The sequence below is a fragment of the Ctenocephalides felis genome, unplaced genomic scaffold (genome assembly GCF_003426905.1).
Source record: "Ctenocephalides felis isolate EL2017-DRISC unplaced genomic scaffold, ASM342690v1 CF-g0.4_SCAFFOLD_00845, whole genome shotgun sequence".
NCBI lineage: Eukaryota > Metazoa > Arthropoda > Insecta > Siphonaptera > Pulicidae > Ctenocephalides > Ctenocephalides felis.
The window spans coordinates 74,203,216-74,221,124 of NW_020536999.1; the positions used below are offsets into that span (position 1 = coordinate 74,203,216).

General features: G+C 28.8%; 1 protein-coding gene across 1 annotated transcript; it reads right to left on the reverse strand.

Annotated features, from left to right (window-relative positions):
- Positions 1–13,402: 13,402 nt before the first annotated feature.
- On the reverse strand, positions 13,403–15,501 carry LOC113364009 (cytochrome c oxidase subunit NDUFA4-like). The gene is made up of 2 exons (XM_026606469.1): positions 15,283–15,501; positions 13,403–13,509 (listed from the first exon to the last, which is right to left on the reverse strand). Exons 1-2 carry the CDS (start codon positions 15,462–15,464, stop codon positions 13,431–13,433), a joined length of 261 nt encoding a protein of 86 aa, XP_026462254.1. The 5' UTR covers positions 15,465–15,501; the 3' UTR covers positions 13,403–13,430.
- Between the last annotated feature and the right edge of the window lie 2,408 nt (positions 15,502–17,909).

A 17,909-nucleotide genomic window follows, 5' to 3' on the forward strand; every position in this document is an offset into this window, starting at 1 on the left:
TAAGCTTTGGGATGAATACAAATTTGCTGAATTAGAATTTAAACAAGAAGTTTTAAGATTGAAATATGAGGAAATAGAAAAGTTAAATGAAAACAGATAGTTAACATTATTTGAAGTAGTAAAATTTTATTTAAATGTAGATATCTAGTCATTTAGTAATTGGACAAGCAAATGTCTGTAATGTAACATATTATACAAATATTCCAAATAATTTATTGATCAAATTTTAATAGCATGAAATTAAAATTTTATACATACTTTTATTAGCTTATTGCATACTTATATACATTTGTGAAATCAATATTGTATAGTAATAATTTATAAGCATTTGTTACAGTTTAATATATCAGGTATAATTTTATTATTATATTTTATTATAAAACTATGTAAAATCACACATGTACATTTTGCAATAATATATTCATTTTAAATCAATTCTTTTGACTGTTTGTTCGTATTTACACAAAATAATCAATCATTTTATATTTATGCACTCTTTCACTAATTATTCTAATTTCATTGTTACCTTTTTTTCAGAAATGCTTTTAAAATTTAAATTGAATTTAATAAAAATGCCCATTTTAAATACAAAAACTTAAAAAAAATTATCATGGATCTAAAATATATTTATTATATAAGTTTTACACAAATTAAAAAAAATCCAAAATATGATTATGCTAATATCAAAATATAATAATAATATAAACTACCATAGGGTAAGTAAGTTATAGTAATCGCAACAAAATCGAAAATAAAAATTTTTGCTTATCTTTATTTGTTTCAAAAAATCCTGAATATTTTGGCATACCTTAGAAAAAATGGATGTATGCGTGTACTGATTTTGTTAGTGTATGCCAAACTAATACCGACTAAAACCTCCGCCTTTAGTCGCCAGGGAAACCTTCATGGGGGAGGATATAGAATACTTGCTCTGATATTATACTTTTCTTATAATTATTGTTATTAATATTAATATAAATATTTAAATATTGTTAACACTTCGGTTGTCAGCATCACTTTTGAATTTTTATCAAAGCACTCGCGCTGCGTAGCTGTTTCAGAACGGAATATGGAGCCGCGTGGCAATCTCACTGGTAATCATTGGTACGGGCCCCATAGAAATGTAAATAAAATTTGTACTTACTTATTATTAAAATTTCTATAAAATATTTGATAATTTGATGCGCATGTGTCTAATTATTATTTTTGACCGCCAAATGGCATTTTTTAACCTTTTCCATTAACCGCCTGATCTGTCATCCCAATTTAAATTTGATCATTAGTTTTCAATTCCGTCAATACAATAACATATTTTCTGAATTACCATTTCTGGCATTTTTTCAAAATGTTCAAAAGACTTTGAAAAAAAGTAATTTTCGATTACTAACTTACTCTACGGGATATTAAAAATATGAAATGGATAAAAAATCCAATTTGTTACATATAGGAAAATAGCAAATATTTGAGTTGATGATGGTTGAGCTGTATCATAAGCATTAGCAAACTTATTTTGTTTATGTGATTTACGTAAAATTGGTTAGTTTTATCTGTCATTTCCACATAATAATCAAAATGGAAATACGTTTAGTTTCAATCCCACATTGTAAAACAACATACAAAAAATTGATTCAAAATATTCCAAAATATTGCCAGGATATCATCAATTTTTTACTTCATACCCTAAGGACAGCTAATTTCGAACAAAAGTAGGCAATGAAGTTTCCATTTTTTGCAACATCGAAGCAGGGGTACTTCAGAGAAGCTCGTTACCCACTAAACCAGTTACGTAATATTACGTAATTTTAGTGTAAGAAATATGTAATCTACATTACGTAATCAGATATTACGAAATAATTACAAAAATTTTACGTAATTCGCCTGCAAAAAATATTACGTAAGAAAAATGAGGATTTTATTTCATATATATTACATAAAGATCGACAGCTCGTGATTTTTCGGAATATTTCGTTTCATGAGCGAAACTGTCAACCAATGAACGGCCTTAAGCGACAGAAGTACCGTTAATCCTGCGAGGCAGCCGCCGGCCGCCGGCCGCTAGCCTAGGCTATGATGCCAAGTTAACAAGTTATCCTGAAATGCATTATGGGAAATGGGACTATTCGCCATGTGTTTTGAATTAAGTGTTGTGTTTTGTAGTGTCTAATTAATATTTTTAATTTGCTAATTAAATGTGAAAGTGATATTAAATATGTGAAAATATATGTTCATAATATATGTATTTTAAAGGCTCTTAAATTACATGAATTAGTTAAATCTTTACTCTAAAACGCTCCATTAACCTAAAAATTGATCGTCTGTGTTATTAAATTTTTTTCCAATAATAATTAGATATATAAATAACTTTTATTCTATTCTTCATATTCTAAATATTATTTTATTGTTAATAAAAAATCAGTGACAAATTATTTATAACAGAATCACTTGGCCTTTTGAAAACCATTTGCTTTGGGTAAGTATATAAAAAAACATATGTATTAAAAGTTAAATAGAAATTATTACCATGTTTTTCATTTCAGGTGAAAATCGAAAGCTAATAATTTATATCCGAGATGCATTTCTTCATCACAAATGGGCCATGAAATAGATATCGAGAATGCTTTTGTAGAGAAGACATCATAGACTTATACCACATTTAGTTTTAACTGAAGATACAATTCCTAATTACATAATATATACATAATATGAAATATTTAGTGAAAGAACTTATGAAGACTTTGTAAAGGATACTTCGATGATTTTTATTTCGAGTTTAATTTTAAATTTGCATTTCTCTTATCATTTATCATATTTTTCCATTTGACATGAAAATGTTGATAAATATGTCATATGTAATTACATTATTTTATAAAAATTGTGAATTATTATTTATTACTTTGTGGATTTGTTAATGTTAAAATTGTGTACATATGCCGAAAAAATAAACATACCATATAAATGTGCTTTTTCTTTTATTTTTCAGAGAGTATATATATATATATATACCCACTAAACCAGTTACGTAATATTACGTAATTTTTATGTAAGAAATATGTAATCTACATTACGTAATTAGATATTACGAAAGAATTACATAAATATTACGTAATTTCCTGAAAAAAATATACGTAAGATAAATGAAGATTTTATTTCATATATATTACAAAAACTAGGCAAATTGTTGGAACTTCCCGTACTAATAATTATTTGTTTTAAAAAGATTAACATTTTTGAAATAAAATTACTTTGAAAAAATTAGATTTTGAGACTATAAAATTTTGACAAAAAATTACCTTTTTTGAAAAAAAGACTTTTGAAAAAAAATTTTTTTGAAAATTCTAAACTTTTTCGAAAGTAATCGTACTGCATTAAACATAGCAGAGACGAAATAAAAATGGCTCGCGAATTTTCCAAAAATTAGATTTTTGAGAAACTATAAAATTTTGACAAAAAATTACCTTTTTTGAAAAAAAGACTTTTAAAAAAAAAATATTTTGAAAATTCTAAACTTTTTTTCAAAGTAATCGTACTGCATTAACTGCATAGAGACGAAATAAAAATGGCTCGCGCGAATTTTCGGAACATTTCGTTTCATGAACGAAGCTGTCAACCATGAACGGCGCTAAGTGAAATAAATACCGTTATGTCTGCAAGGAGACTGCCGTGCCGAGGCCGCTGGATGCGGCTACTACTAGGCAAAGATTATGGGAGTACGATTCGCCATGCGTTTTAAATTAAGTTTTGTGTTTTGTAGTGTCTTATCAATATTTTTAATTTTCTAAAATTGATGAAAGTGATATTAAATATGTGAAGATATATGTTTGTTATAAATGTATTCTAAAGCCTCTTAAATTACATGAATTACTTAAATCTTTACTCTAAACGCTCCATTAACCTAAAAATTAATCGTGTGTGTTATTAATTTTTTTTCTAATAATAATTAGATATATAAAGAACTTTGTTTCAAATGTACGGTATTCATATTTAAATACTATTTTATTGTTAATATAAATTCAGTGACAAATTATATATAACAGAATTACTTGCCTTTTGAAAACCATTTGCTTTGTGTAAGTATGTAAAAAATATATGTATCAAAAGTTAAATAGAAATTATTACCATGTTTTTTATTTCAGGTAAAATCGAAAGCTAATAATTTATATCCGAGATGCATTTTTTCATCACAAATGGGCCATGAAATAGATATCGAGAATGCTTTTGTAGAGAAGACATCATAGACTTATACCACATTTAGTTTTAACAGAAGATACAGTTCCTAATTACGTAATATTTTCCATGAAATAGTTAATGAAAGAACTTATGAAGACTTTGTAAGGATACTTCGATGATTTTTATTTCGAGTTTAATTTAAAATTAGCATTTCTCTTACTTATCATTTATCTATTGTATATTTTTCCATTTGCCATTAAAAAATGTGATCAATATGTCATATGTAATTACATTATTTCATAAAAATTGTGAATTATTATTTATTACTTTATAGATTTTCTTATGTTAAAATTGTTGTATATATGCCAAAAAATAAACATGCCATATAAATGTGCTTTTTCTTTCATTTTTCAGATAGTGTATATTATATATATATATATATATATATATATATATATATGTATATATATATATGTGTGTGTGTGTGTGTATATTATGCGTGTGTGTACATACATATATTATATATGTATGTACATTCTGTGTGTGTATACTCATTTCTATGTTCATGAATGTGTGTGTTCATATATACACATATGTGTATGCGTGTGTTCATATATACACATATGTGTGATGTGTGTGTTCATATATACAGATATGCTGGTTATATTATGTATGTGTGTAAAAAAGAACCCCTCCACGTCATTTTTTTTTCAAAAATTACGTAATTATTATGAAATATTTTGTAATCCATATTACGTAATTCACATTACTTAAAATAGGCGAAATTATGACACATATCTTACATTAATCTTACGTAAAATGACATAAGTATGTCATTTTTTGCGTAAAAATTACATAAATATTACGTATTTTGGCTAGCGGGTATATATATATATATATATTATGTGTGTGTGTATATGTACATACATATAAATTAATATGTATGTACATACTATGTGTATACGCATTCCTAAGTTCATGAATGTATGTGCTCACATATACGCATATGTGTGTATGTGTGTGTGTGTTATATATACGAATATGCATGTATTGTATTTATGTATGTGTGTAAAAAAGGCCCCCTCCACGTCATTTTTTTTTTCAAAAATTACGCGTAATTATTATGAAATATTTTCGTAATCCATATTACGTAATCCACATTACTTAAAATAGGCGAAATTATGACACATGATCTTACATTAATCTTACGTAAAAATGACATAAGTATGTAACTTTTTTGCGTAAAAATTACATAAATATTACGGATTTTGGCTTAGTGGGTAGGGCTCATGCTATACGACTCTACTCAAATGACATCCCAACTTCAAGTACGAACCGATTATGTTTTATTTATTATGTACCACCGTTATAGAAATATTTGCAAACGATACGATTATAATCATAATAATAATTATAATGGCATCATTAATATATATTAAGCAGCAGCCACCCAAAACCTCAGGATCATCTCGCTAATATACAGTGGCGGATTAAGCTTTCTGCCCGCCCTAGGCCCTATATGATCTTTTTAATAAACAATTTTTTCTTTTTTTAATTAAACGATAATTTTATTATTATTATTATTATTCTTAGATTCTTAGATTATTATATTATTTTATTATTATTTTATTATTATTATTATAATATTATTATTCTAAATTACTTAAATACAACTTTTAACTTTCCGTAAAGTACTCGTAAATTATAGCAATCGCAAAAGATCGAAAATAAAATTTTTTGCATATTTTTACGTTTCAGACATTTCTGAACATTTTGGCATACCTTAAAAAAATTGATGTGTGTGTATGTATGTATGTTTCATTCCCATAGATAAGAAAGTTCTGATTATTTTTTGGCGGGTTTAGCCGTTTGGAAAATACAGAACAAAAGTGCAAAAATTGCAATTCAGTTTTTGAAAGAACCGAGAGGCTGGTTTCCGAATAATTCAAAAAAAATTTACTTGTACTGAAGGAATGAATAATTACCTAAATTTTTGGGAAGCAGGTTTAACGGTCGACCAATCTTTTTTTTGTAATTAGTAAAAGAGAGAAAAAATTCGTCAAAGTTTTAGCCCACAATTTTAAGTCGATTTTAAAAATTCAAAAACCATTCGAAAAATCTTGGTTGGAAATCGTATCCATTAATTTTTGGTAAAAACCTGCCGGACAGATTAGGTTTGCGGGACGATCGGACGAGCCGGTTGTTTGAAATTAGCATAAAAAAGCAAAAATATTACGTTTTTTGGAATAAAGCCAGAAACCGATTTTTAAAATTGAAAAATGATTTCTGAAAGATATCAATTAGGAGTCAAAATATATGACTATTTTAAAAATTCATCAAAGTTTGATAAAACTTCATAATCAAAATTTGTGTTAAGAGGCGCTTTTGTGATGTGATAAATCAAAATTTAATTTTCAAAAACGCCTAAACTGATTTCACAAATTAAAAAGACATTGGACTAAACTCGATAAATAGAACCGAGATATTCAAAAATTTCGAGTTTTTTTTTAATTCTAAAGTAATTCGATTATTTGAAAATTTTAGATATTTTAATTTTCTCAAAATTTTGAAACCAGTGGACTTGCCGTTTCGGAAAACTAATCATTTCTTCATATCACTAAAATACCACGAACAAAATATTTTTTGAGTCATTCCAATCGGTTGATCTGTACTCTCAAAACCTTTATGACCACTTTTGCACCTTCTGCGCTCTGTATCTCCAAAAATGCTAAACCTGCCTTTGGCATAAACAGTACGCCTCTCAGTCAAAGCCAAGTGAATATTTTTTGAATCATTCATGGTGATTGATCCTTGCAAAGGACAATTAAACTATCTAAGAAGTAAAATTTGAAAATTAAAAATCTTGGTACGGAATGATTCAAAATAATGAAGACAAAATTTATAATAATTAATATTTTTTTTATAAAAAATCTAATAATTTATGTCAATGATCATTTTTTATCACCAAATGACACCTTTTGGGTCACCAAAAACGCTGACCATGCTCTCGCAAAATTTTCGATAGTTCTTATTTCTTCATACAAGTAAAAAGTGTCTTGAATTATTCAAATAGGACGCTCCGTTTTTGAAAAATTGAATTAGCACTTTTTTCACTCTTTGCTCCCTATTCCGAAATGGATGGAACCTTCTTTGCAAAAAACTAATTAGCACGTCTTCCCGAATGCCAATTGGCAAACAATTGTAACCGCATAAACACATGCATACATCCATTTTTTCTAAGGCATGTCAAAATGTTCAGGAAAACTTGAAGCGTAGAGTTATATAAACAATTTATTTATGATTTTTTAGGATTATTATAACTTAGCCTTCCCGAAGTTGAAAAAAAAGCCAATTGGAGGAAGCATACCAAATTGTCAGATATTTTAGTTTAAGATTTAATTTTATACTACAGGCATATTTAAAAAATATATTTTCACATACAAAAAAATGACATAAATTAATTAACAACAATGAATATATTGTGTTAATTCGCTATTGTTTGATTTAATACCGAAAATAAAACTAGAAACAATCGAACAGTTTTTAAAGCGTTTTAATTATAAGATTCACCTGAACAAAATTACAAAAAACGAACGGTTTTTCAATATTTCTTCAAAAAATCTTATCAGTTTGATAATTATTATATTAAATATGATACATCAAGAAAATATCAATGCGGCACCCACGAATAATAAATTTGATTAGAAAACGCATTACGTTCTATTTCATCGAAAATGATCTTTAAATTTACAAAAAAAAATTTCAGAATCTATCCTTAAAATGAATTGTCGTGTCATTTCATCGAGTTTAAAATATTTCCATTTTGAAAAACTTGCCGCCCCCTAAATTATGCCGCCCCAGGCCCGGGCCTAACGGGCCTATGGGGTAATCCAGCACTGCTAATATAGCATACTGGGAATGTACATGGCGAATCAAAATAAATGGAAACAAATCGTTGATTATCGTTGCGCATATCGTTCTCGTAAGAAATTGCAATTTCCTTTCAATCAGTTATATGATGAAAATACTATTCAGGAGGTACTACCGTGAAATTCCTCGGATTATATCTTGACAGAAAATTAAGTTGGATACTGCACATCGATACAAAAAACAAAGCAAATAGAAAATAGCGTTAAATCCTTTGAAAAGATGTTAATTATTGATTCTCTTCTTGATATGTAAAAACAGACATTTTTTAGGATTTGTTGGTTTCATTTTAAATTATAACTTACATGATTGAGTATTGATATTTTAGTCTGTACTTATTGGCGGTTCAATCGTAGCTAGGCTTGCAACGAATAGTATATTCGGCAAAATTCCGAACACCGAATATTCGGCATTCTCCAAAGACCAAATACCGAATATTCGGCAAGTTTTTGGCGCCTACTCTCGTTTCTGTTAAAGTATCAGTAATTATTATATTACTAAGGCGCTAAATGTTTATTCAAGTTTTATGCCCAGACTTGCAACCTACTTTTTGACTACTCTTTGTTATTTGGAATACTTGGCACCAATTATACTATTCGGCTGAATACCGAATACTTGAATACCACATGTGATAGGGAAATAAATGGTAAAATCATAAAAAAGCGATTCTTTACAAACTTTACATATATGTAAAAGTTTCTCGAATTATTTCTTTCATAAACTTTTAATATTTTTTTTATAAACTCAATATTATTTTTTATATATTAGGAATGCTAATCATAACAGAATAAACTAGTGGGGCGCATGGCATCGTGCCTTGAGGCAAATTGCTGGAACTTCCCTTACCAAAAATTATTTTTTTTAAAAAAGATTAACATTTTTGAAAAAAAAAATACTCTGCAAAAATTAGACTTTTGAGAAACTATAATTCTTTGACAAAAATTTACTTTTTTTTGAAAAAAAAAATTTTTTTTGAAGATAAATTTATTTTGAAATATCTTGGAAATTCAGAACATTTTTTCAAAGCAATCGTACTGTTTCAACTGCATAGAGACAAAATATCGAAGCGCGTAAGCGCCGCGTCGCCGTCTAACGGGTAAACATTGGTACAGAACCCATAGAAATGTAAATAAAATTTATACTTATTGTTAAAATCTCTATAAAATATCTGATAATTTGATGTGCATTTAATTATTTTTGACCGCCAAATGGCATTTTTTTTATTTTTTTTACTAGATCTCCTAAACCGCTAGACCTGCCTTCATGAAAATTTGATCAGTTTGTCATCTTATTAATACAAGTAAAATGTTTTTTGAATTATTCAAATCGGACGCTCGGTTTTCTTAAAAACTGAGATACTGTTTTTGGCTCTTTTTGCCCCATATCTTCGAACCGGCTAGACCTACCTCCGCCAAAAACTAATCAGCACGTCTCCTTATGAATACGAATCGAATGTTTTTTGAATTATTCAAATCTCATCATCCGTGTTCCCGAAATCGTCGACAAAAATTTGTATCCGAACACACACACACACATCCATCCACATTATCCATACATTTAAAAGATGAGTATAATGTTTATGAATTATAACATTGATCATAACAAGTTAAGAATTATATCATTCTAGATTCTTCCCCCACGAAGTAATGCCTAACGGCGGTTTACGTGGGGACCAGAGGCAAAGGCAAAGCGGAGGTTTTAGTCGGTATTATACCAGGGCGGTATCGAGTCTGACATACCCAGACAGAAGACCGGTCTGGGATGCATAAAGGCATTTCCTTCGCTATACAAAAAAAAAACACATCCATCCACATACATCCATTTTTTCTAAGGTGCCAAAATATTGAGAAGGTTTTGAAACATAAAGATGTATAAAAATTTTCATTTTCGATTTTTTTGCGATTACTATAACTTGCCCTACGGTAAGTTAATAAAAAATGATCAAAAATATTGTTTGTATATTTTGCGATAAAGAACCAATAATAATTCATTATTTGGACATGTGTGCCAGCAAAACTCATCATTTAGTTAGAAGAAATAGTCTAAAGCATTAAGAATGCTGTTTAATGCGCCATGTTATGTTTCGAACATAATTATACACAACAACCTCATAATTAAAACTGTACAGAAAGAAGTCCAAAAAACAAAGTGCTGTGCATCATGATAGACTACAGACTCAAATGAACCAAATCGTTTCTCCGCTTTTAGCAAACTCTGGTACAAGGAGGCTCATGAAAAAGCATCCAAGTGATCTCATTTAAGAAAGTAGAAGTATCTTACCGGAGATCTTCTACCACGCCATATATAAAATGGGGATCAAAATTATAACCCAAAGGCTTATAGAATATAATTGTTTTGATTGCCATTCAATATATATTAAAAAATTGTAATTTGTAATAAGTGTTCAAATGACATATCAAACAAACATCGAAATATGATCAGTTAAATTCCCAGATAATTCTTTTTGTTTGGAAATATCAAAATTGGAGGTTGCGTATATTTTTCAATATTGCACTTTAAAAAAATAAGAAAGAATCCAATACAAGTGAAATACCAAGTGGTGTTATGCCTTGAGGGGTTAGGGGTACTTGGAGGCACGAAAAAATGAGAATTTTCAGTAATTTTTTTTTTATTAGACTATGTTTTTTTACGAAAATATTAATACGGCATTATGTTAAAAAACGGTCCTGGCAGTGACCATCATAACTCCTTAGAGATTCATCTAAAATCAATCAAATAAAAAAATAGTTTTATAAATAGATAATCCTGGTCCTGATCGAAAATTTTCTTTTTTTTGCAAAAAATAACAAAATTTTGCAAGAAAATAAACAAAAAAAAAAATTCTAGATTTTTGGGTAAAAAATCAAGAGTTAAAATTGGTCTTAAAAAATTGAAATTTTTGAAAAAATAAAAATCCTTCGATGAGGCCCGAGTTTATTATGTATTCTAAAAGCTGTATAAAGTTCATTAAAATTTACTAAGCGGTTTTTGAGTTACAGTGGTCACCGGTTCAGAAAACATAGTTTTGAGAAAAAACGCGTTTAAAGTTTCACATTGGATTTACGTACAGAAATTCGAATTATTGAATTATTTAAACCGAGTCATCTATTTTTGGGCCATATAATAGTTCAGCAGTCATTGTGCAAGTTTCCAAAATTTCCATTTGCTGTTGCCTACGAAGCATTCTGGCCCCCCGAGTGTTCTCGTGGGCGCGCTGATCTGCCACTTTCACAATGTGCAGCATTCAATTTTTCAGCATACCAATGGTAATTATACCCACAATTAGGCCCTTAGGTATACATAATCAATAATAATGATTATGAATATGTATTCAGCAATTTGTACGGTAGTAGAACTAGTATTCACGGTTATTAGGAATATTTTTTACATTGGTTGGTTGAAGCTTTTATTTTTTCCTGATTATGGATTCAATCTTGAACTACACATCTTGAAAGTAAATTATCATTGATGAGATCGTCGTAAATCGGTTTAAAACCTTTTAAAATATCAGGAGGTGAGGAAGAATAATCTTGAGTATAAGTATCGAACACTCCACTTGCGTCAACGCGCTGGTAAGAGTCCAATAACTCAAAAAGTAATCATCGGATCAACTTGAAATTTTCAGAAAACATTTTCAAGATGAAAATGCAAAAAAATAAAAATCGATTTTTCAAAAATTCCAAGTACCCCGAACCCCTCAAGGCAAATTGCTAGAACTTCCCGTACCGTAACAAAATGTTCGAAAAATATTAACTTAAATGTTTTTAAATAGATTATTATAAATACTGTAACCTAGGCCTAATATTTACAAGGATTATATAGACTGAGCTACAAAGTTAAAACATTTATTTAAAGTATATAAGTGAGCTTCAGAACTTTATCCAGAATTAAATTTAAAATCTGAATTATTTTCAACATTCAAAAAAAAAAATTCTTTTGAAAAAAACATTTTTTTTAAAAAAAAAATTGAAATAATTTTTTTTCAAAATGCTTTGTCAACACAAGCACAAAGTTTTTTAAATCATTCAAATCGGATGCTTAGTTTTTTCAAAAACTGCCATTTTTTGTACATTTAGCTCTGTATCTTCGAAATAGAACCTGCCTTTGCTTAAAACTAATCCTACTAATACCACTGCTCTCAATCATTAAAATTGAATGTTTTTTTGGATCATTCAAATCGGATGCAACGTTCTTTCAAAACCTTGATTTCTATTTTCTGCACTCTTTGCTCCGTATCCTTTTGCCTTTGCCAAAAACTATTCAGCACATCTCCCTATCAAGAGGAAGCGAATGTTTTTTGAACTATTCAAATCGGTTGATCCGTGCGCCCGAGAACGTAAGCGACAAAATGCGGACACACAAAGCATACACATATATCAATTTTTTCTGAGGTATGCCAAAATGTTCCAAAATCTCTGAAACGTGAAGATATGGAAACATTTTCATTTTCTATTTTCGGTCCATTACTATAACTTACCCTACGGAAAGTGTTGGACAATCTGTAATGAAATTATTTTATGTAAATTTGAGCTTTTTTATGTAATTTGCTCACAAACTTTTACTGATAGAAATAATGCAATTACTATAATAATTGTTTCGAAATGGGGGTTTGTGGTAAGAAAGTAAAAATTTAGGATTATATGTGTTTGTTTATATACGCGTTATAAAAAAATAAAAATTAATCCAAAACATAAAAATCCGTATCAATCAAAAATGCGAAAAGCTGCTTCGGAGATAAACCTAACAGTTTCCCAAATTTCCACGGCGATTGGATGTATTGTTTATAAATGTATAGCGCACATCAGTCACAGACCGACAGATATAAATACATAGTATGTATATATTACATACATTCATTTTTAATTATATTAGAAACAGTAATACAATATAAACGTTCTTTTATTTATTTAGACTTAATAATACCTCTATGGGCTTGTTTCACAAATGAATCAATCATTTTATATTTAAGCATTATGTTACTCTTATTTATAAACATTTTATTGTTTCCTATTTTTTTACAAAAATGTTTTCCCTATTTTACATTCAAAACAGTTTTGAAACTTAAAATTGTTTCATTATGGATTTCAATTTATACATGTTTTTGGGTTTTTGCACCAATATGAATAAAAATTTAAACAAAATTATATTAATATAAAAATAAATATATCAATGTTCAATATTTTAAAATAATTTTTTGCTGGTCCAATGAAATTGTGTATAAGATAATCTGTTTTGACAATGCATTGAAGCGAATGTGAAATTTCTCAAATCATTTCTCAGATCAGAGTATATCTTTTAAAGCCATCTTTTAAAAAGTTTTTCAATATTTGAGTTCTTCAATAGTCAGGCGCATGAGATTTAGTAACATGATCGAGTCCTGTATCAATGTACTTCTTGTATGGTCTATTTTTATATCTGAAATAGAATAATGATGAAAAATATAACATAAAATATAAATAAATAACTTTCAGGAAAAAAGTTTATGTTTTTACACGAAAAAATCCTATTTTCTATTTTTATGTTTTCTCGATGTTAAATGAGCAGCGCTCGGGTTAGCCCGCTAGGATACGACATCTAGGCGCGAGCAGTGTTCGTGCGTGCCCGTTAAGTGGTTAAGTCATTGTGAATCGAATGAGAGCAAATTGAAACTAGTTTTTTTTTTTTTTTTTTAATTTCAATAATTATTACAACTGCTAATTTATTAACATCAAGTAATATTGATAAATAATAATATAAATTTAAATTAATAAAAGAGCAAAGGATAAAATTTACATGAAAATAATATCCGTAATATGATTTAATGTAAAATATAAGCAAATAATAATAAAAATAAGATTAATAAATAATATAAATAAAATTTCAGAATAATAAAATAATACTAGAAAAATAATAAAATATAACAAAATAACAATAATAGAAATAGTAAGATAATAATAACTAGTTGTAAGTGACATTTTGCCATATCATATATTTGCCAAAATATTTAAATAATCGACTTAACCAATAAGAAATCGATATGTTAATTTATGAATGATTTATAATTATACCGAGTTGCTGTAGTCCCCATAATGTGAGAAACCATTGGAGATAATTCAATGTTGTACTATTTTATTTTTTACACCAGGTACTCTATCGCCATAGAAAGATTCATTAGAAACGTAGAAAAAAATTTAACAATTAATTAGAAATAAACAACTTGGCCAATCTTTGGCAAAAAACAAACTAATCAGCACGATACCCGAATGCTCTCATTTGAACAGTTTTGGAATTTTTAAGACTGATTCAGGATTATTGACTAACACGTGGACAAAAAATTTAGCTCCGTTTGGCTGATTTTGACGATACGGCTTAGCTGATCGTATCAAAAATCCAGACTGGTTATCAAGATTCATCGTATGGCTTTTAAATTTTTGAAACCGGTTCAGTCGATTTTGAGAAAACGCTGATAAAATTAAAATTTTAATTCATCACACCACAATGCGAATTTTGACATGATATTTTTTCAAACTTTGATATTTGTTTAACACGTTGCCGTAAATGACGGCTATAGCCGTCCGATCTTTAGCGATATGTGGGCAAACAACGGCTATAGCCGTCATGCACATTTTAATTGGTAAAAAAACAGCATTAGTACGAAATGATGGTTATAGCCGTCGAAAGTTTTTTTAGAAAAACTGTGGTCAAATGTGATAATTTTCACTTCCAAACATACAACTTACACTCTATTTCATCTGGCAATCATAAACAATTAAAAAAAAGTGTGTTTCTAAGTACGATCGTCAAATTAAAAGTGTGCGGCAACGTGTTAAATTAAACCAATACGAAGATGGCCGATATTTTCACCAAAAACTAATCAGCATGATGACCATCTGATATCTTTCGAAGATATTAAATTTTCAAAAATTTTAGTAAAAAGGTTGATGAAGCAAACGGCTGAGCCGTTAGTCTCGCAAAATTAATCAATGCAAGTTCTTATTCATTTACATCAAATGGTTTTAAATTTTTTTTGAATCATTGCAGTCGTTTTCGAGAAAATGACAAATGTCAAATCTGTACGTGCACTTGGACTTGAAATATAGAATGAGCAAATAGGATTTTTTAGAGAAAACAAACCACTCCTTCGGAAAGTTAATTACATCAGTTATTAAAAATAAAAACTTTTAATTAACAATGTATTATCTTATTAACCTGTTCCAGGGTTCAGGATTATTACGACGATCGAAGATCAAATCGGGATAAGTCAGAGTAGACCTGACAACACAAATTGTCGCCCAACTCAGGACGAAAGCCTTGATCATCAATAATGGAATGATGCTCCGAAATTTGTAAAGATTTGCCAAGGAATCGATTCCTTTCATTCGGGGAAACATTTTGGTATTGACTCTTGATTATTGATCGGATATTTCCAAATTGATTCAGGATGCTAAAAATAGAAATATAAATATTATAAAGTATTCCTGCAAATAATAGTTTTTTTTATTCATAAATTAGTTATTAATGTCTTTATTAATATTTTATATTATAAAAATTAATTAGATTCTACTGACTATTCGAGACTTCGAATTAGAGATAGGGACTCTAAGGAAGGCTGACAAAACTGACGTTGAAGTGTGGGGCAGAAATAGAATTCTACCCATAAACAGCTTGAATCTCGGATTCGAAAAAGAGAAAATCAGAACTCTAATGGCAAACAAACTCGATTATAAGAAAGTAAAAGAGAAGCCTATTGACAAGAAAAATCAATTCTCGGATTCGATTGAAAGAATATAAGAGCTCTACTGCCGCACAAACTCAAATTTAAGAAAGTAAAAGAGAACCCTACTGACGAGTAAAATCAATTCTCGAATTCGATTAAGAGAAAATTGGAACTCTGTTGACGAATAAATTCGATTTTAGGAAATTACAAGAGAACTGTATTAGAAAAAATTAGATCTCTAATGACAAACAATCTGGACTATAAGAAAGTAGACGAGAACTGTACTCATGAATAAACTGAGTCTCGGACTCGATAAAGAGAATGTTAGAACCTTACTGACAAACAAACTCGACTTTATGAAAGTAAAAGAAAAATCTGCGATCGAACAAACTCCACTTTAGAAGTGTAAAAGATGATTTCTCCCCTGAATAAACTAAGTAAATGTGTATGTTTGAAAATGTTATGAGGACTAGTAGTGCATGGCATCGTGCCATCAAAGCAATGGCGCTGCGTAGTTATTTTAGAGACCCAATAATTAAATTAAAACTTTTTACAGTTAAACGTTACAAATATTGGTACGGTACCCAAAGAAATATAAACAACATTTGTATTCATTTTATTAAAATCTCTAATATGTCTAAAGATCATTTTTGACCTCCGAATGACTCCGAAACCGCTAGACTTGTATTTCCAAAAATTCACAATTCGTCATTATGTCAACACAAATTATATGTTTTCTCAATCATTCAAATCGGACGTTCCGTTCTTTCAAAAGTGCCTTTCTTCTGTCCAATATCTTCGAAACGATTGATCTTGCTGTTACGTAAAGCTAATCGTCTACGTCTCCCCATCAATACTAATCAAATGTTTTTTAAATGAACTCGAAATCGAAAAATTGCATCTGAACATACACACACATAATACACACAAAATACACACTCAACCACATACAAATACATCCATTTTTCTAAGGTTTGCCAAAGTGTTCAGAAAGATTTGTAACGTAAAGTTATATAAAAAAAATTATTTTCGATTTTTTGTGATTACTATAATTTACCCTACGGGAAATTAATTATAAGAGAAAAACTGATTGGAGGTTGACATTCTAAGGATCAGTAACATATAAGGAGGTTCTGCGAAGACTAAGCAAACTCTACTACCGAGCAAATAGGATCTTAGTTTTAATCACAATGAAAAATAAAAATAAAATCCAAAACAAATAGATTTACTGATGACCAAAATGAATCACAGGTTGGATGAAGAACAAAATTAAACTCTACTTTCGAACAAACATGATTTAGAAGACAAAATCCAAATTTTTGAATTACCAGATGGGAAAAAAGTAAAAAAATTGTTTAAAATCTGAAAAATAACGCTGCTCCTGGGTAAGACAAGATAACAGCAAGAATCACTAAGAAAATAATAAATCTAATAGCTCCACTACTTGCTGTTTTAATAAATAGATACATAGAATGTGGTGTATCATGCCTTAAAATGACTACAATAAAACCAATTTTTAAAACAGGAAACAAAACAGATCCAAATAACTACAGACCCATAACAATAACAAACACATTCTCCAAGATATATGAAAATGTAATAAAAGAAAGATTACTTAATTTTTTCATTAAAAAAATTGACAAAAATCCATATGGTTTTTTACCGTCATCAAATCTCAAGGTGCATTGATGGATTTAACAAGTTACCATAAGTGAGCACACTGAAGAGAATAAGCATACAGTAGCGAAGAAGAAGATAAAAAGAAGATAGTTGCATTAACAGGAGCTTTAAAAAGGATCCATTTTTTTCGGGAAAAAAATAGAATATTGATTTTAAAAGCGCATATACGTAAAACCCATAAGTTTATATGGAATAAATACTTGGAGTCAAACAACTAAAGCTAACTTAAATAATATACAGAGAATAATGAACAAAGTCATGAAAATATCGTATAATTTTCCACACTTAACACCCACCAAATACTTACAAACAGAAAAAAATATTCAATGCAAATTAATACACAAAATTAAATATAACATAATTAAAACAAGAACAGCAATAGACACAAATCAAGATATACACGAATACTGCACTAGACAACAAAACAATTTTCAACTGA